A 21,598-nucleotide genomic window follows, 5' to 3' on the forward strand; every position below is an offset into this window, starting at 1 on the left:
TCCAACTCGGAATTGCAAGTCGGGAACCCGGGCCTCTTTTCGGAGCGCCGACCTGAAGATCACTGACATCATCATGATTCAACCTTGTTTTTTTCCAACTTCCCAGTTGTCTTGAAAGCACTATAAATCCAGAGAATGCCAGACTTTGACGACAAAATTTGCCCACGAACAATCGCCGCGCCACCTTCCTGTTTAAGTGAGCACAGCACAACAAGGTGAGTCCAAAAATGTATTGTATGCTGCTGCATAAATTATGTAATATGCCAGGGAGATATGTATACTGTAGCTAAGAAAGTAATATTAAGTGTTACTATTAATATTAAGTGTATGTTGTGTTAGCTGTTAGCAGCACATGTGCCTCACTCTCCCTAATCATTTGGTCCCTTTTCCCTTTATTTTTTAGCCTACTGTTCTGACTTGGTGGTACACATGTATCCTATAGCCTGTTTTAGAGAAATGTCATAATCGAATATTGTAAGAGCTTTCATTGTCACCTTTATTTATCATACGGTTCTGACTTGGTGTACATGGAGAATACTTTAAGTATGGTCCATGTTCTGAATTCTGTTGCTGTACATTTCAAAAGTGCTGAACAAATAGTTATTGAATATGGCCATCCTAGCTCGCTCACTAATGTCTTGATCGAAATTACAGATTGCCTCTTATCTGCTTGTCATCCCTTCATGCCATAGTTTGTACATCTCAATTGTTATTCGAGCGGCGACCCTCGCCGCTGACCTCAGACTGGGGACCCTCGCAATGGGCCCCGAATGGACGGGAAATTCCAGCAGCGCAGGACAGGCGGGAGACTCCGGCAGCGCCAGACAGGCGGGAGACTCCGGCAGCGCCAGACAGGCGGGAGACTCCGGCAGTGCCAGACATGCTGGAGCACCTGTAGGGAGGAGACAGAGAGACAGCCTGGTGCAGGGGGGGCTGCCACCGGAGGGCTGGTGCGTGGAGGTGGCACTGGATAGACCAGACCGTGAAGGCGCACTGGAGCTCGTGAGCACCAAGCCTGCCCAACCTTACCTGGTTGAATGCTCCCCATAGCCAGGCCAGTGCGGCGAGGTGGAATAGCCCGCACTGGGCTGTGCTGGCGAACCGGGGACACCATGCGTAAGGCTGGTGCCATGTACACCGGCCCGAGGAGATGCACTGGAGACCAGATGTGCTGAGCCGGCTTCATGGCACCTGGCTCGATGCCCACTCTAGCCCGGCCGATATGAGGCGCTGCAATGTACCACACCGGGCTAAGCACGCGTACTGGGGACACCGTGCGCTCCACCGCATAACACAGTGCCTGCCCGGTCCCTCTCGCTCTCCGGTAAGCACGGGAAGTTGGCGCAGGTCTCCTACCTGACTTCGCCACGCTCCCCGTGTACACTCCCCGTGTGCCCCTCCCAAGGGGATGTGCAGCGTGATAAGTGTCCATAATGTTTAATCAAACACAACAGAACACTGGAACAAAACAATAAACGTGAATAAATGAAACAGTCCCGTGTAGTAACAAACACTGACACGGAAGACAAACACCCACAACCCAAAAGTGACACGAGGCTACCTAAGTATGATTCTCAATCAGGGACAACGATTGACAGCTGCCTCTGACTGAGAACCATACTAGGCGGAACACAGAAATCCCAAATTATAGAAAAACGAACATTGACAACCCACCCAAGTCACGCCCTGACCATACTAAAACAAAGACATAACAAAGGAACTAAGGTCAGAACGTGACACTAGTAGTTTGTCATGAGGGATTGGCACTCATAATAATCAAAACTCTAAAATTGTGATAGTGTAGGCCTCTGAAACAACAACAGTGGTCAAATTAAATAGCGTACAAGAAGAGCTGTTGAAGCCTAATATTCAGAGAAGTGTCAGGAGTGACTTAAAAGGACTGTAAATTAAGACTGTAAAAGGTTATTTGAAAGACTGCATTTATTTGGCTCCAACAGTACAGTCATATGAAATGGTTTTGAAATAATGCATGCAGAAGTATCCATAATCTGAAAGCAAATTGTATTCATTTGCAAACTTGTAAAAAATGAGTGATACAAATGCAGAATAGGAAAAAAAACATAACATAAATGAAATGTAAGATATTCAAAAGCTGTGAGATGGACTTAGCTATTGCATTTACGTTTTAGAATACTTAGACTATGTTCAATTGAAGTTATATCTTTACTTTTCCAGCTTCTATTAGGTTGCATTACTGCACTGAGGGAAATAGGCTATAGTGTAAGGAGGATGTTAAAAGAAATGTCAGTATATATGTCAGAAAAAAGGCTCTGGTAAATTTGACACTAAATAAATAACAAAGTGGTGTTGAAAAGTGGGTGCCTGGTACATGGTGGGATAAAGAAGCGTGTTTCAACTATGTGGGGACCATCCACTACCAGCCTTTAAATGTGTGTAACTTCATAATATATAATTGAACAAAGATACAAAGATACAAAGAAGAATCAGCTGTACGTTAACTGAATACACAGCACCATCGTAGTACAAAATCTTACGAAGGTTCTAAATAAAAGACAGACCAAATCATAGACCAATTATATGTTTTCTATCACACTACTAACAACTTAAGAGCAAATGATTTGTGGACAGCAATGGAGGCTACAATAAATCAATTCAAATCAAGCCTTAAAAATATGGATAACAAGAAAGTCTATATTTACAAGTTTGTAACTAAAAATGTAACTTGTCAATCAAAACATTTGTATTTTTTTTAAGCCAGTGAAGTGGTACTTTTCATGGGAAACAAATTGACTAACATATTGTCCTGATAATAAATGTCTGTAACTGTTATTAATCTGCATTCTGATGCTGCACATATCAACCAAAGTATAAATTGCACTTTTGTCAAATAAGCAGATATTAAACTCCACATTTATAATTCACTATACATACTACATTCAAACTACATTCAATGCAAAGAGAGAAATAGAGAAAGAACAATATTATCATATTTATGCTACTTGTCAGGGGCAGACAACATTTTAGCCAAGCCCATCAACACTTTCTTGTTTTATGAGTACAATTGCATGCCAAGGTAAGGCCTGCACAATTGGGAGTGAACTAGCATTGTAAATACCTGACCAATACATCAATTTGATGATAATGACAACAAACTTACTTCACATCTAATGTACTTGTGTGACATCTCAATGACGATGCACCACTATAATAGACAAAAGCTGAAAAAAAACGGTATCAGGACCTTCAAAAGCTACCCCCATTTTATAAGGAATGCCTGTTAAAAAACAAAATGCCTTCTTTAAGAAAAATACAAAAATAAATAATGTAACACTTAAAATAGTGAGACAAATATAAAAATATGCAAAAAATGTTTTAAACTGTTATATGAAAAATTATAAAGAAACCTCTGTTCTCTTATGGTTGTCATGGATAGGTAATACTCTTTAGAGATTTTTCTAACAAGATGATAGCACCATAATGACACCACACTGTAACAGATGACCTACTGTTCACACGCATACTATTTACTTTGTGACATAGCTGATAACCCTGTACAGTTGGGGTGGAGTGGTCAAACTTGTCACAAAAACAACAAAAATATCACTTTTATAGAGTGGACATGTGCTGATATTACATATAAGCCCCATTTATACATTGTGCTAACATGGGTCCTTTGTCCTGATCCTGTCTACTTTCTGATTGTGCCCACATTTCCAGAAATGTGTCTACACATTGTATTAAAATGTGTCTGTTATCCGTCCACTGTGCCTGCATTGTGACCAGATTTCCTGGCCCCTTCCTTTATGAAAATTGTTTCACAGTTATTATTTAAAAATAATATGTATTTATTTATTGTAAGACACATATTGATGTAATCAATCAATGGTGCCACCGGTCAATGATTTTACAGGAAAATTTACAATTTAAATAGTCTCTCTGTACAGATCTGTCTACACTTGTAAGATATCCAGACACAACGCCTCCAGAGGTTGGCAGGATGATCTCATCACAATGGATCACAATTTTGATTGTCTACACCTATTAAAAAATGTGGGCACAATCAGAATGTGGACAAGATCAGGACAAAGGATGCATGTTAGAACCAGGTATAAATGGGGCTAGAGGGTCAGTTTGCCAGACACAGATTAAGCCTAGTCCTGGACTAAAAAGTATGCTCAATAGAGATTCTCCATCGAAAATGCTTTTTAGTCCAGGAGTAGGCTTAATCTGTGTCTGGGAAACCGGCACATATTGTATTAATTGATTCCTAATCATACAATAACTGTTCCAAATAGCATTATGCATCAAATATCACTGTGCATAAGAGCATTGTTAGAATTAGGACATCCTTGACATTATGAAATTAAGAAACAGGCTCAATTTTCTTTCCAAATTGCTATGGAATGTGATGTAAATGGCAATGAATACAATTATGGGTTACAAATGGAAGCAGGGCCATTCAACTGAAATGAAATGTGTTACCTATTGAGCCTGTCCATGTAATACACCATGTACATTGTGTAAAAAAAAATATATATAGAGAGAGAGAGAAAAGGAAGAATGCTGCATGTGGTGGGTACATGATCCAGTTGAGGCAAACTACCATTTGACATTTGGAAAAAACAATAATTATCTAGTAAAAAATGATACATTTTTCCGAAAGGCATTTTTACCTGCAAATGTACCATACTGAATTACCAGGTCATAATGTTCAAAAATCTTATTGTTGCACACATATTGCTGAAAATAAACACTGCATTTAAATGTAAAGATACAATAAACTTGTAGTGAAGCACATTGTAACTCACCGACTGTATTTTCCACTTAAAGGCCAGCAATGAACTGTAGTGTTATTATAATATTATAAAACTTGGTGTTTGCAAATCAGTGTAAAAGCTGATGCTGTGTAATCATCTTTGCTACCAACTGAAATTCCCTTTCTGTTACACAGAAGCTTATGTTCATTTGAATACATAATGTACATGCCATATTATTAACACCCAGTAATATCAACGTTCAATACATACTAACAGTGCGCAAAATAGGTGCTTTTATACTTCAACAATTTACAAGAGGTTGCCATTCTGCAATAAACACCATTCCACTTACTCAAAGCAGGTTAAAAAGGAAAGGAATGAACAAAAGCTTGAGGCACCAAAGGCTATTATACATAAAACTTTTTTTAAGTAAGTAGAAGAACAAACTTCAACTAAAAAGGCAGAATTCCATTGACCCTCTTGACCTTGTAGTGTTGTGACTGTAACATTGTTACAGGCAGGCACTCCTTGATTGGCAGGAGAGATGATTGTAATCTCTCTGCCGAGGCCCACTGTCTCCCCTACTCCAAGGGATCCCAAACAAGTCTGTTCAATCCGAAGTCCTTGTCAGCCTAGCTCAGTTCCGATTGGCTGTGCACAGTGCATTGAGCTCTAACACTCTTCTCCAAGTTCAATAACAAGTGTCCGTTGACAGGGAAAGGGCCCTGGGACTCAAGACAAGTGCATCTGTGAAGACCTGCATCTATTGACCCATTGCAGATCTCACCACAATAAAGAAAATCAACCCAACTTTACTTCCTGGGGAACAATTCTTTTCAAGCCACCAGCCAAGGCGTGACTCCCTTTGGAACATTAAAAGAAAAAGGAACAAATAAAACCAAAAATGTTGAGCTTTCTTTTTTGAGTAGGTAAGACTGACAGCCAGATAGTGTTTTGCTGAAGCCATACAATTCGACCACATCAATGAAATATGTATATTAATACATATAAATATAGTTTGGGACAGTCATCATGCTTTTTGGGGCGTGTGGAGGGTGTTTTGTTGGGATGGAGTCTTTTAAGCTAGGAGTATGGCATTAATGGATGGTGAATGCGAGAGCTAGAGCTGTTAAGAGCCAGTTCAGATCCCTCCAACGCCTCCTTCTCCTCATCCTCTGTTGTCACAACCTCCTTACTCCCCTTGAATCCGAATTAGCCATGACGTTCCAATCTGTGCCCGAGCACTCTGGTCATGCAAGGACTGGGACTAAACATCATTGTGTGTGTGCAAGTTCTGCCGATTGCCAAAGATCTGGACTCCAAGATGCGGATGTGAGAGTGACACAGAGCGAGGTAAGTAGAAGCAGCTAGGAGTGATGGACCTTTGCTCTTTTTTATTGTACACATAGATTTCTTTATTTTATATTTTCCATTAAAAATAATTATAAATACCCCAACAACATTTTTTTATTTTTTTTTTACAAACCATGCTTTCGGGTTAGATTGATCACTGCAAGAAAAACGACAGAGAGAACGATGTAGTGAGATGAGGTAAGAGAGAAATGGGGTGAAATAATTTTTAGGTAAGGGTTTTTAGGCCTGACATTTTTTATTTTTTACACCACTCAAATATTTATGTGAACTAGAGGTCTTCATGGGTCCAAAGAATTGGACCTGTTCCGAAATGGACCATTCCTATCCGTACCCGATGTAAATAAATAAATGTTTTAAATATAGAGACCTGTTCCGAACGGACCCGAGGACAACTAGACCCGTTCCGTATAGAACTTGTCGGATCAAGACCTGGTACAATCCGATCCGAGTGAGGGAAGCAGCAGAAAAGTCATTTTTTTAAGCTACTTTATTAACTGGAGCTGATAAAGTGTGAGAGGAGGGAGAGAGAGGTGCAGCTCTAGCAGGCAGGGGAGGGGCCGTACTGTGAGTTTGTGACATGGGGAGCAGGGAGGAAGGGAAGAGAGACAGCAACCTAACCAAGCCGACTCGCGCTATAGTAGAGTAATAGCTACCATAGCTAGGTTATTTATTATCAAATAACCTTGTACATGTACATGTCTTGACAGAATCAAACCGGTGGACGTTAGCTAGCTAAGCCAATTGAGGCTGCAATGCATGCACTTTCTCATCCTACAGTTACAAATAACAACAACTCCATTCACATACAGTATTAAGTAGCAGCCTACCTGTTGGCTCTTGGTCGTTGTAGCCTATCATTCTCCTTTAACTTTTAATTCCGTCATTTTAATTCCATCTTCTATTGATTTATATCTCCTAACTTTTGCCACACATGGAGGCGCTATGACTACAGTATATCCTGTTTGACTTATAGCTTGATGACTTATAATTGGTTAACATCAACAACAAGCTACACGCGCCACGCTCCACTCTCTTGAAAAGCAAGAGCAGCAGTATAAATTATAATATTTCTCTCTCTACTGCAGCAGTCGTGTTCAGATCTGTATGGGCCCTTCCGGACAAGTCAGTTAAAATTACACATACCCGAGACCCGTGACAATCATATCAGATCCGACCAGACCCTTGACATTATTTAGAATTCTGGATCCGGACCCGCTTGGGTCCCGTATTGGGTCTCAGGTATTCGGGTACAGGTGGATCCGTGAAGACCTCTAATTTGAACCGACAAAAAAAAACATGCATATGGCCAAGGCTGAGTGAAGCTCAAATACAGTACACACTATGTGTGTGTACTGTGATTTTAAAAAGCTTACATTACTGAGATAATGCTTACCTTTTGCCAACAACCAGGCATTGGTAGTCCGTCTGGGCCCTAGTAAGGGGAGAAGAAAGGGAAGAAATTACTAGTTAGTGTCACAAAATGGTGACAGAAACAAACATGCTTTTTCTTCTCAGAACTGATATTAGTTCACAAATGTTTGTTTGATGTTGTGCCTCTACGTCTCAGATTATGTGATACAAGGTCTGTGAAGAAGTGTACTGACATATCTCCAGCACAAGCCCCATGTACAAAAACAGTGTTGTTATTTCAAGACTAGCTTCCCAAAAATATGATCATGTATGTGATGGAATGCAATCAACATATAACCAAGCGATGGAAGATATTTGATTGACAGACACAGGGCATTCATCTCACTGGTCAACCCCAAAGCCAATTCCTCCTTTGGTCGTCTTTCCTTCCAGTTCTCTGCTGCCCATGACTGGAACGAATTGCAAAAATCTCTGAAGCTGGAGACTCACATCTCCCTCACTAGCTTTAAGCACCAGCTGTCAGAGCAGCTCACAGATCACTGCACCTGTACATAGCCCATCTGTAAACAGCCCATCTATCTACCTACCTCATCCCCATACTGGTATTTATTTATTTTGCTCCTTTGCACCCCAGTATCTCTACTCGCACATTCATCTTCTGCTGATCTACCATTCCAGTGTTTAATTGCTATATTGTAATTTATTCGCCACCACGGCCTATTTACTTCCTTAACGTACCTCATTTGCACTCACTGTATATAGACTGTAAGTTTTGTTTATTCCATGTGTAACTCTGTGTTGTTGTATGTGTCGAATTGCTACGCTTTATCTTGGCCAGGTCGCAGTTGCAAATGAGAACTTGTTCTCAATTAGCCTACCTGGTTAAATAAAGGTGAAATAAATAAAATAAAAAATAAAAAGGGAGAGAGGAAATACAGTGCACTACTTCACAGACATTGACAGACATGATAATATTATGTTTTTTTGTTGTTGAGAATGGTACATTAATCAATATAATCATTTAAAAGATCTGCCAGTAAATTTAACATATCACTTATGTTTTATTGAATTACTTGTGTAATTTAGATGTTTCAAGTTTAATTGGCTTGTCTTGTCTTCAACCAAAATGTAATGGGAAAATGTAATGGCATGCTCACATTTGATAATATTTTAACACATTTCAATGAATTCTCACTCATGCTGGTTACATACAGTGACATTTATCTCATCATGCAATGATATATGGTCCCCCCTTAGGTTTATATTTAGCACATTTTATCAAATTATCCAAAGCTGTGATTAATCTATGTGCCATTGTGTAGGGTCTATACTCCTAAAGATATGTGAAATTGCAAACATAGAGCAAACATATGACATATTACACTCATGAAGTGTAATTTGTTCTGTGATAAGAATAATATGTGGATGCATACCACTATAAGTAATATACATCTAAACTAGTTTAATATACTCACTCAAGAAGGACCCTTGGCACAAAAGCAATCATCAGTTCCATGCATTACACAACATCCGTTAACACCATCTCAGAAATCACACAAGATAACAACACTTCTCCCCGAAACCAAACAAGAATTACAAATTTGAGTTGGCATTGGAAAGGTCTGGGGCAATAACTGATTTCACATCTTCTCTCCTTGGTCATGGTGTGCCCAATTGGTACAAATACAGAAGGGGTAGAGGGGGTTAAAGGTAGGAGAGGTAAGGTCCATGTTGCCATTGCATGGAAACGCATCAATAAAGAAGAGAACTGAAGGAACTTAGATTATAGCTTGCCATGGTTAGAGTCTGTTTAGGAACTAGGGATGTTAAAGGACTTTGGAAGGGAAGTCCATTTAAGGAATTATGTTTTTTTATAGGAAAGCGTCTCTGTACACTTATTGAGAAAGTAGGGGAGGGGGATTCAGTTAGAGAATATCAAGGGAGAATATCAACATATCCACTGCTTGTGTGCTTTACATTTACGTACAGTGGCATTCAATTGCAGATTACAGTAGGTCTGGACCTGATAAATATGTAGTTAAGAAGGGCTGCTTGCAGTCACAGTTAGTCAGGAAGAAGTGTGTTTTGAACTAAAATGAACTAAAATAGATAATAAATGTCTGAAAAGCCTAGAGGTGATTTAGCATGTGAGCTGGTTGTAATTTGGAGTGGGAGTTGGTGGGGGTATGGATGGCTGGGTGGGTGGCTCCAATCCTCATGCTAAAGCCATGCATGGGTAAGGAAAGCAAAACGGTGGCTTCTCATTGGCCATTTGTCAGTGGCAAAGGTCAGTAGCATGCACAGGAGAGGTAAAGGAAAAGAGGAATACTGTACCAATTGGCACGGGGCATCCAGCCCATCCAGACCAGGTTGCCCCGGTTCTCCCTTTTCACCCTTAAAGCCCCGGAACCCCTGTTCATAAAGATGACCTGGGAGTGTTACTGGGAGAGATGTGGACGGAGCACCCCATGCATCCCCCTGCTAAGGGGATACGATCGAGGGGAAGAAGGAGCCACCCTGTGACCTACAGACACTAATAATGTACTCAGTGGGATATCTGGTCCTTTGCCCAGGTCATAGCACTTGCCAATAGGACTTCATGAGGGACAGAAATCATTTTCTGTGATTTTAAGCTTTTTCTGGGCTTTTTCATGGCTGGTGGGTGCCAAGTTAGCCAGGGCGGCTCCTCCTTTTTGGGGGCCAACTGTCTTACATCGCTTGGACATACCAATGGGCAGGGTGCATCTAATCCAGGGGCACCCTGTTCTCCTTTCTCCCCCTTAGGCCCTTTTTTCCCCTTCTTTCCCTTCTCCCCCTGTGGATACAATAATTTAGTCAGGTCAATCATTTTTTCCGCTCAGAGATGAAGGGTGAATATTCTCTGAGTCCAACGAGAACCACCATTTGTGTTTCTTTTTTTTCTTCATTTGATTCACAATTTGGAAATCTCAAAACATTGTTGGCTAAACTGCATATTTTACGCAATGTCATACCCTGGGTAGAGCAAGGCCAATTTAAGCATCATTTAAGGATAGATCTCCTTAAAGATTAAACTTTTCGTTGCCACTTTATTCTACGGTACTGTTTCCACTAGTATTTACCTATTTATTTGGTAACATTTGGTACTTTCTGGAACATATAATTACCTAGTTCCAATAGTGCTTAGCGGTGCTTGATTTGATAAATTCCAAAGAAACCTAATATATTATTAGATTATTATTGTGTCATTACAATTTAACCATGTCAATTGTCATTATACCTGGTAATTTCTATACCATATAATAAAGTACTACAAAAGGACGGGACAAAATATTAATTTACAGTGAGCTAAAAAAGTATTGGGACAGTAACACATATGTTATTGTTTTGGCTCTGTGTATTAAAGTAGTCAAACATATAGTATTTGGTCCCATATTCCTAGCACACAATCAAGCTTGTGACTCTACAAACCTGTTGGATGTATTTGCTGTTAGTTTTGGTTTTGTTTCAGATTATTTTGTGCCCAATAGAAATTAATGGTAAATGTATTGTGTAATTTTGAAGGCACTTTTATTGTAAATGAGATTAGAATATGTTTCGAAACATTTCTTCATTCATGTGGATGCTACAATGATTATGGATAATTCTGAATGAATCATGAATAATGATGAGTTACCGACGCAGTGCCTTGCAAAAGTATTCATCCCCCTTGGCGTTTTTCCTATTTTGTTGCATTACAACCGGTAATTTAAATAGATTTTAATTTGGATTTCATGTAATGGACATGAAAAATGGTCCAAATTGGTGAAGTGAAATGAAAAAAATTACTTGTTTCAAAAAATAAAATAAAATATCTGAACAGAAAAGTGGTGCATGCATGAAGCTCCTATAAAGCCCTTAAATAAGATATTTAACCTATTACCTTCAGAAGTCACATAATTAGTTAAATAATTTCCACCTGTGTGCAATATAAGTGTCACATGATCTGTCACATGATCTCAGTATATGTACACCTTTTCTGAAATGCCCCAGAGTCTGCAACACCACGAAACATGGGGCACCACCAAGCAAGGGGCAACATGAAGACAAAGGAGCTCTCCAAACAGGTCAGGGACAAAATTGTGGAGAAATACAGATCAGGGTTGGGTTATAAAAAAAATATCAGAAACTTTGAACATCCCATAGAGCACCATTAAATCCATTATTAAAAAATAGAAGGAATATGGCACCACAACAAACCTGCCAAGAGAGGGCCGCTCACCAAAACTCACGGACCAGGCAAGGAGGGCATTAATCAGAGAGGCAATAAAGAGACCAAAGTTGACCCTGAAGGAGCTGCAAAGCTCCACAGCGGAGATTGGAGTATCTGTCCATAGGACTACTTTAAGCCGCACACGCCACAGAGCTGGGCTTTACGGAAGAGTGGCCAGAAAAAAGCCATTGCTTAAAGAAAATAAATAAGCAAACACATTTGGTGTTCGCCAAAAGGTGTGTGGAAGACTCCCCAAACATATGGAAGAAGGTAATCTGGTTAGATGAGACTAAAATTTAGCTTTTTGGCCATCAAGGAAAATGCTATGTCTGGTGCAAACCCAACATCTCTCATCACCCCGAGAACAAAATTTGTGGTGGTAGCATCATGCTGTGGGGATGTTTTTCATCGGCAGGAACAGGGAAACTGGTCAGAATTGAAGGAATGATGGATGTTTCTTGAGGAAAACCTGTTTCAGTCTTCCAGAGATTTGAGACTGGGATGGAGGTTCACCTTCCAGAAGAACAATGACCCGAAGCATACTGCTAAAGCAACACTCAAGTAGTTTAAGGAGAAACATTTAAATGTCTTGGAATGGCCTAGTCAAAGATTGCTGTACACCAGCAGGAACCCATCCAACTTGAAGTAGCTGGAGCAGTTGTGCCTTGAAAAATTGGCAAAAATCCCAGTGGCTAGATGTGCCAAGCTTATAGAGACATACCCCAAGAAACGTGCAGCTGTAATTGCTGCAAAAGGTTCCTCTACAAAGTATTGACTGGGGGGGGGGGGGGTGAATAATTATGCACGCTCAAGTTCCGTTTTTTTGTCTTATTCCTTGTTTTAAAACATATTTTGCATCTTCAAAGTGGTAGGCATGTTGTGTAAATCAAATCATATAAACACCCCAAAAATCTATTTTAATTCCAGGTTGTAAGGCAACAAAATCAGAAAAATGCCAAGGGGGGTGAATACTTTCGCAAGGCACTGTAAATACCAAATACTAAACTTTTGACTACATTAATACACATAGAAGGGAATTTGTCCCAATGCTTTTGGTCCCCTAAAATGAAGGGACTATGTACAAAAACTGCTGTAATTTCAAAACAGTTCCCCTGATATGGAAGAAAAAATACCCTCAAATTAAATCTGACAGTCTGCACTTTAACCTCATAGTCACTGTATCATTTCATATCCAAAGTGCTGGAGTACAGAGCCAAAACAACCTAAAATGGGTCAATGTCCCAATATTTTTGTAGCTCACTGTATTTCTTCAAATGTTTCATGGAGCTCTCATTTGGACAGGTTCCTATTGCACGGTTTAAATAAGCCCTGAATAGATTCATCGACACAAAGACCACAGTTGCACAATGGTCCACAGTGGTCACAATTGTCAGCTGAGAACATTAAGACACTGCAAATTAAGGGGGATATATTAAAAGTGAAGCTATTGCTTACATAGGGAGGGAGGGAGACATACTGTAGTCAATGTTAGATAGGAGAGGTACCAGAACTAGGGACCAGGAATTTGGAAGTCCAGAACATTCCTCAGAATAGGAGGAGGGGGAACGGCGGGAAGGAGCAGAGGAGAGGAAAGAGCTTATCACTTGGGATGTACAGTAGAAAGCACAAGGGAAGAGAAAGAGTAGCAGGGAAAACACCTTCAGAGGCACAGAACACACCCCATTCCACCAACTAGAAATAGCAAATACTCTATCCCTTTTCACAGTCCACTGCAAAAGTGCATAATCAGGGTTGAGGTCTGTTTAATTCCCACAGAGTCTATTCATAAAGTACATTGAAATTCAATTTGTTGATCAGAAGTATTTATGTACTGAATAAAATTGTCCTGAATTGATTTACAATGGAAAAAGCCTCAACCATGAATCATGGAGGTACCCATGTTGCCAAAAGATGTAGACTACATTAAACCGTAATATATATATATGGTTTCAGAATGCATTAGGTCTGAAGAAGCTTATTGAACATGGAAAATTCAAATTAAGTCATTCATATTTTTTGCCAGAGATTGTGTGACAGCATTAAAGTGAAAAAATATAGGTCTCATTAGGCTAGGATTGCACTGTGTAGGCCAGGGATGGGAATCTCCAGTCCTTGGGGGCCTGATTGTTGTTACATATTTACCCCAGCCCAAGCTAACACACCTGACTCCAGTAATTAACTATTCATGGTCTTCAGTTTAGAACATGTGTGACAGCAAGCAGGACTGGAGTTCCCCCTCCTTGGCGTAGGCAAAATAAGTAATACAGTTTCATTGGGACACTAAAGCAGTAAACGGACACAGATGGTCAATGATACAGGCTATTTAAAAAGACCAGGTCTACAAGCAGGGTCAACAACAGGCAAAAGAACACAACATGGGATTTTAGAAGGGTTATGCTCATGCATGGAAACTGCAGAAAACCAATAGAAAGATGATTTACAACTGCCTGTTGTCAATGGACGACCTCTCAATTCACTTTTAGTCTAATTTGATATAATGTTCAGATTCTTATTACGTGAATGTAAGTGTTTACAAAAAAAGTAAAGACCCATTATTTTAATCTTTGGAGGCTTCAAAATGTGATTTGATTGAAATGATTTTGATAAATGAAATGACAAATTATTCAATGGTGAATAACAATAGTTGACATTTGAGAGAATTGAGAATGGAATTTAGAGTTAAAGGGAAATGTCTGAATTTTTAAACTTCATTTTCATTATCTCCAGAATCCCCCCAACATCACCAAATGTGAAAATAATGAATTTCTACGTTTTGTAGTCAAAAAGACAGAGGAAGAGAGTTGTTTCCAATGACATCATCAACCAATTAGTAGACAATTAGTAGGCAATTAGTAGACAATGCTTACTCATAATTGGTTAAAATCACATGATGCACACCGATGATGTCATTGGAAACACTTATCTTCCCTCTTTTTTTGAACAAAACATAGAAACGTGCCATTTTCAAATACAGTATGTTGATGTTGGGGTGGTGCTGGAGATGATAAATATGAAGCTCAAAATTGGAAATGTCCCTTTAATTGGACTTTAATCTAATAGTGGAGGTGCATAAAGATGGACCTGTGCACTTACCACAAATGCCTCATCTCTGTATTGTACATTGCTCTCCTTTACTCTTTTTTTGTGTCGTCATTAGCTAAGTATGCATGAATCAAATTTTAGCTCCAAGATGCCGGCAATTTGAGAAACCGAAAAACTATATTGTGCTTATTTATTGCCGCGTTGAACTATGCCGCGTACCATAGTTTATAAACTAAGTGGACAGTGGTAAAACAATAACATCATATCTGAATTCCGACATCTTTATGCACCTTTGCCATATGACCCTCATAATGGCTCATACAAATGCTCATACAATTTGTACAGCACATTAGCACTATGAAAGCATCCTGAGACCCATGAATTATGTCATCAATAACCCAATGAATTTCACTACAGCTATGTCAAATACCATACCACTCCTTTCACATTGTCATAACAACTGTCATATGTCCACTCCACTCAATTAAAGTGATATTACATTTTCAAAATATATTCATTGGTGAATCCACTTTGTAAAGTTCCTTTCCTTCATTGTCCATTGACACCAGTAATCCTACGTAAAATTACGGGGGTGTCATTCATTCCCCAAGGTAGCATATCTAGATCTACCTTTTCTCCTCTTTCCCCCGGGTCGCCTTTCTCTCCCCTTAAGCCCGGCAACCCCTGCAAAATACAACTAGTTCAGTACTGGTGCCCTGGGGAGTGAATCTGATAAGACCTGATCTAGGAACAGTGTAGATAAAACATCCAAGGAGGGTCCCTTCTCTGTCTGACAATGTTACAACCCTAGAAAGGCGAGAAGATGAACAGAGAGTAGGAGGAAGAGAGAGGGACAATAAAAGAGATACAAAAAGAACACAAGGGAACGTGCATTATGGAGGAAATGAAGGTACTCAGTGAAAAAGACAGACTAGTGCTGTCATTTTGACAGACTTATACATCCAGTATATTTGCAGAATGTACTTTGATAAAGATAGTACATTCATGATGAAATGACTCCTCTTCAAGAACACATTAAGAAATAACAGCATGCAATATAGGATACAGATATCACAGGTCTGACAGGGACAGACAAAACTGCCTCACTCACATCAAGGCCAGGTGTTCCAGCCGCTCCCTGAAAGTAAACACAGAATAACCTAAGAGCTTTTTCAGATACTGTACTACATGTTTTAAGCTAGTTACGAACTTGTACGACTGATATAAGATTGCGTTTGTTATTAGAACTCTATTGTGTGTTGGCTGGGGTTTTGTTTTGATCAGAGCACACTTACAGGAAGTCCATAAGGTCCCCTTGGCCCGAGTTCACCTGCAGCTCCTCTCTCACCCTGACAGAAGCACAAATAGGCATCACATTTTCACAACATAGGCAATCTTTCTTATATCATATAATTTATCACACACTTACTCTGTCCCCCTTTGGCCCAGCTGGACCGGAGGAACCAACAGGCCCGTCCATACCCTGTGGAGAGGTGGACACAATCGTAAGCAATACCCTCAGGTAAGACACTGGTCAGACTACATTCCCATATACTGTACCATAATGTTGATATGGTCCACCCCAACCTTTCCTCAGGGAAAAGTATGTGTGGGGGGGAGGGGGTGACGCTGGTTCACATGAAACTCACCCTAATTCCAGGCTTGCTGTCCAAGCCGGAGGCTCCCTTTGCCGTTATGGATGTATGAGTGACATGAACAAGGCGGAATTAATACAAAATGAACACAGTGAAAAGAACACTTATTGTTTAAGGTTGTTATTGGGACAGGGGGGAAAACACTCATGTTCAGTGTAAACTTAAACGACTAAAACCAGATACCCCAATTGAAGTCGGAAGTTTACATACACTTAGGTTGGAGTCATTAAAACTCAAACTCCACACATTTCTTGTTCATTTTTGGCAAGTTTAATAGGACATCTACTTTGTGCATGACACAAGTAATTTTTGCAACAAGTGTTTACAGTCAGATTATTTCACTTCTAATTCACTGTATCAAAATTCCAGTGGATCAGAAGCTTACATACACTAAGTTGACTGTGCCTTTAAACATCTTGGAAAATTCCAGAAAATTATGTCATGGCTTTAGAAGCTTCTGATAGTGTCACGAACGTCGTCAGGGAAATGACCGGACCAAGGTGCAGCGTGGTGAGCGAACAATTATTTTTATTTATAAATGTTGCCAACAAAACAAAGAATAACAACCACAACCGTGAAGCTTACTAGGGCTATACAGGCCACTAACAAAGTCAACTACCCACAACTAAGGTGGAAAAACAGGCTTCCTAAGTATGATTTCCAATCGGAGACAACGATAGACAGCTGTCCCTGATTGAGAACCATACCAGTGTCACGTCTTGGTCTTAGTATTTTGTGTTTTAGTTAATTAGTTGGTCAGGCCAGGGTGTGACATGCGTTTATGTTATTGTGTTGTCGTATTGGGGTTTTTGTAGGCATTGGGATTGTGGTTGATTAGGGGTGTGTTTAGTTTAGGTTTGGCTGCCTGAGGCAGTTCTCAATCAGAGTCAGGTGATTCTTGTTGTCTCTGATAGGGAACCGTATTTAGGTAGCCTGGGTTTCACTGTGTATTTCGTGGGTGATTGTTCCTGTCTCTGTGTAGTGTTCACCAGATAGGCTGTAATAGGTTTCACGTTCCGTTTGTTGTTTTTGTATTTATTAGTTATTTCATGTATCGTTCCGTTTTTCTTCATTAAAGAATGAGTAACCACCACGCTGCATTTCGGTCCGACTCTCATTCAACAAACGAAGAATGCCGTTACAGAATCACGCACCACACACGGACCGAGCAGCGTGTTAACAGGCAGGAGCCACAGGAGAGGCAACAGAAGCAGCTTCAGTGGGAGAGGCTGCACCACTTGGAGAATTGGACATGGGAGGAAGAACTGGACGGAAAAGGACCCTGGGCTCAGCCTGGTGAATATCGCCGCCCCAAGGAGGAACTAGAGGCGGTTAAAGCGGAGAGGTGCTGGTATGAGGAGGCAGCAAGGCGACGTGGATGGAAGCCCGGGAATCAGCCCCAAAAATTTCTCGGGGGGGGCTTACAGGGAGTATGGCTACGCCAGGTAGGAGACCTGCGCAAACTCCCTGTGCTTACCGGGGGGCTAGAGAGACCGGGCAGGCACCATGTTATTCAGTGGTGCGCACGGTGTCCCCAGTGCGGGTGCATAGCCCGGTGCGGTATATTTCAGCTCCGCGTATCGGCCGGGCAAGATTGAGCATTGAGCCAAAAGCCATGAAGCCGGCTCTACGCATCTGGTCCCCAGTGCGTCTCCTTGGGCCGGCTTACATGGCACCAGCCTTGCGCTCGGTGTCTCCGGTTCGCCTACATAGCCCAGTGCGGGCTATTCCACCTCGCCGCACTGGCAGGGCGACCGAGAGTATTCAACCGGGTAAGGTTGGGCATGCTCGGTGCTCAAGAGCTCCAGTGCACCTGCACGGTCCGGTCTATCCAGTACCACCTCCACACCCCAGCCCTCCGGTAGCAGCTCCCCGCACCAGGCTTCCTGTGCGTGTCCTCGGCCCAATACCACCAGTGCCAGCACCACGCATCAGGCCTACAGTGCGCCTCGCCTCTCCTGCGCTGTCAGAGCCTTTCTCCTCTCCTGCGCTGCCGGAGCCTCCTGCCTGTTCAGCGCTTCTAGAGCCTTCCTCCTCTACAGCGCTACTGGAGTCTCCTATCTGTTCAGCGCTATCAGAGCCTCTCTCCTCTCCTGCGCTACCGGAGTCTCCTGCCTGTTCAGCGCTTCTAGAGCCTTCCTCCTCTACAGCGCTGCCGGAGCCTCCTGCCTGTTTGGAGCAGCCTGAGCTGCCAGTCTGCATGGAGCAGCTAGCAGGCCAGTCTGCATGGAGCAGCTAGCGCTGCCAGTCTGCATGGAGCAGCCAGAGCTGTCAGTCTGCTTGGAGCAGCCAGAGCTGCCAGTCTGCATGGAGCAGCTAGAGCTGCCAGTCTGCATGGAGCAGCCAGAGCTGTCAGTCTGCTTGGAGCTGCCAGTCTGCATGGAGCTGCCAGTCTGAAATGAGCTGCCAGTCTGCATGGAGCTGCCAGTCTGCATGGAGCTGCCAGTCTGAAATGAGCTGACAGTCTGCAAGGAGCTGCCAGTCTGCATGGAGCAGCCAGAGCTGTCAGTCTGCATGGAGCAGCCAGAGCTGTCAGTCTGCTTGGAGCAGCCAGAACTGCCAGTCTGCATGGAGCTGCCAGTCTGCATGGAGCTGCCAGTCTGCAAGGAGCTGCCAGTCTGCAAGGAGCTGCCAGTCTGCAAGGAGCTGTCAGTCTGCAAGGAGCTGCCAGTCTGCAAGAAGCTGCCAAAGCTGTTAGTCTGCATGGAACAGTCAGAGCTGTCAGTCTGCAAGAAGCCGCCAGAGCTGTCAATCAGCATGGAGCAGCCAGAGCCGTCAGTCAGCATGAAGCAGCCAGAGCCGTCAGTCTGCCAGGATCCGCCAGTCAGCCAGACTCTTCCAGATCCGCCAGTCAGCCAGACCCTTCCAGATCCGCCAGTCAGCCAGACTCTTCCAGATCTGCCAGTCAGCCAGACTCTTCCAGATCTGCCAGTCAGCCAGACTCTTCCAGATCTGCCAGTCAGCCAGACTCTCCCAGATCTGCCAGTCAGCCAGACTCTTCCAGATCTGCCAGTCAGCCAGACTCTTCCAGATCTGCCAGTCAACCAGACTCTTCCAGATCTGCCAGTCAGCCAGACTCTCCCAGATCTGCCAGTCAGCCAGACTCTTCCAGATCTGCCAGTCAGCCAGACTCTTCCAGATCTGCCAGTCAACCAGACTCTTCCAGATCTGCCAGTCAACCAGACTCTTCCAGATCTGCTAGTCAACCAGACTCTTCCAGATCTGCTAGTCAACCAGACTCTTCCAGATCCGCTAGTCAACCAGACTCTTCCAGATCCGCCAGTCAGCCAGGATCTTCCAGATCTGCTAGTCAACCAGACTCTTCCAGATCTGCTAGTCAACCAGACTCTTCCAGATCTGCTAGTCAACCAGACTCTTCCAGATCCGCCAGTCAGCCAGGATCTGCCAGAACTGCCAGCCAGCCAGGATCTGCCGGATTCAACTGCCTGGCTGGGCTTCCTCTCAGTGCTGGGCTGCCCCTCAGTCCCGAGCTTCCCCTCAGTCCCGAGCTTCCCCTCAGTCCCGAGCTTCCCCTCAGTCCCGAGCTGTTTCAGTCCCGAGCTGCCCCTCAGTCCCGAGCTGCCCCTCAGTCATGAGCTACTCCTCAGTTCAGTGGGGTTCTGGGTGAGGACTATTAGGCCATGGTCGGCGGCGAGGGTGGATTATCCCAGGACGCGAAGGGGAGGAACTATGACATTCATGGAGTGGGGTCCACGTCCCGAGCCAGAACCGCCACCATGGACAGACGCCCACCCGGACACTCCCTAGTGTTTTGAGGTGCGTCCGGGAGTCCGCACCTTAGGAGGGGGGGGTGTTCTGTCACGCCTTGGTCTTAGTATTTTGTGTTTTAGTTAATTAGTTGGTCAGGCCAGGGTGTGACATGGGTTTATGTTATTGTGTTGCCGTATTGGGGTTTTTGTAGGCATTGGGATTGTGGTTGATTAGGGGTGTGTTTAGTTTAGGTTTGGCTGCCTGAGGCGGTTCTCAATCAGTCAGGTGATTCTTGTTGTCTCTGATAGGGAACCATATTTAGGTAGCCTGGGTTTCACTGTGTATTTCGTGGGTGATTGTTCCTGTCTCTGTGTAGTGTTCACCAGATAGGCTGTAATAGGTTTCACGTTCTGTTTGTTGTTTTTGTATTTATTAGTTATTTCATGTATCGTTCCGTTTTTCTTCATTAAAGACATGAGTAACCACCACGCTGCATTTCGGTCCGACTCTCATTCAACAAACAAAGAACGCCGTTACAACCAGGCCAAAACTAGAATGCCCACCCTAGTCACACCCTGGCCTAACCAAAATAGAAAATAAAAGCCTCTCTATGGCCAGGGCGTGAAAGATAGGTTAATTCACTAGAATGATAGACATCATTTGAATCAATTGGAGGTGTACCTGCGGATGTATTTTAAGGCTTACCTTCAAACTCAGTGCCTCTTTGCTTGACATCATGGGAAAATCAAAAGAAATCAGCCAAGACCTCAGAAAAAAAATCATACCGCTCCTAGAGATGAATGTACTTTAGTGTGAAAAGTGCAAATGAATCCCAGAACAACAACAAAGGACCTTGTGAAGATGCTGGAGGAAACCGGTACAAATGTATCTATATCGTATATTGTCATAACCTGAAAGGCAAGGAAGAAGCCACTGCTCCAAAACCGCCATAAAAAAGCCAGACTACGGTTTGCAACTGCCCATGGGAACAAAGATCGTACCTTTTGGAGAAATGTCCTCTGGTCTGATGAAACAAAAATAGAACTGTTTGGCCATAATGACCATCGTTATGTTTGGAGGAAAAAGGGGAGGCTTGCAAGCCAAAGAACACCATCCCAAGTTGTGGCAAAATGGCTTAAGGACAACAAAGTCAAGGTATTGGCATGGCCATCACAAAGCCCTGACCTCAATCCTATAGAAAATTTGGGGGCAGAACTGAAAAAGCGTGTGCGAGCAAGGAGGCCTACAAACCTGACTCAGTTACACCAACTCTGTCAGGAGGAACAGGCCAAAATTCATCCAACTTATTGTGGGAAGCTTATGGAAGGCTACCCAAAACGTTTGACCCAAGTTAAACAATTTAAAGGCAATGCTACCAAATACCAATTGAGTGCATGTAAACTTCTGACCCACTGGGAATGTGATGAAAGAAATAAAAGCTGAAATTGTGACGACGTCCGCCGAAGTCGGCTCCT

At 42.5% G+C, this 21,598-nt stretch overlaps 1 protein-coding gene across 10 annotated transcripts in view; it reads right to left on the reverse strand.

Annotated features, from left to right (window-relative positions):
• Positions 1-1,923: 1,923 nt before the first annotated feature.
• Positions 1,924-21,598, reverse strand: part of LOC135510759 (collagen alpha-1(XXV) chain) — a 127,845-nt gene continuing 108,170 nt past the window's right edge. For 5 of the 10 annotated variants that reach the window (XM_064931941.1, XM_064931940.1, XM_064931939.1 and 2 more), the window contains 8 exons: positions 16,407-16,442; positions 16,187-16,240; positions 16,053-16,106; positions 15,869-15,895; positions 15,388-15,441; positions 10,213-10,299; positions 7,507-7,545; positions 1,924-6,249 (listed from right to left, as the gene is read on the reverse strand). In XM_064931941.1, the coding sequence (XP_064788013.1) occupies positions 6,247-6,249; positions 7,507-7,545; positions 10,213-10,299; positions 15,388-15,441; positions 15,869-15,895; positions 16,053-16,106; positions 16,187-16,240; positions 16,407-16,442 (354 nt within the window). In that variant the 3' untranslated portion in view covers positions 1,924-6,246. Of the gene's footprint in view, positions 6,250-7,506; positions 7,546-9,818; positions 9,897-10,212; positions 10,300-15,387; positions 15,442-15,868; positions 15,896-16,052; positions 16,107-16,186; positions 16,241-16,406; positions 16,443-21,598 lie in introns of all 10 variants that reach the window. The other 5 variants (XM_064931946.1, XM_064931943.1, XM_064931938.1 and 2 more) reach the window with 4 other exon arrangements.

This window comes from Oncorhynchus masou, chromosome 23, assembly GCF_036934945.1.
Source record: "Oncorhynchus masou masou isolate Uvic2021 chromosome 23, UVic_Omas_1.1, whole genome shotgun sequence".
In the NCBI taxonomy this organism is placed as follows: domain Eukaryota; kingdom Metazoa; phylum Chordata; class Actinopteri; order Salmoniformes; family Salmonidae; genus Oncorhynchus; species Oncorhynchus masou.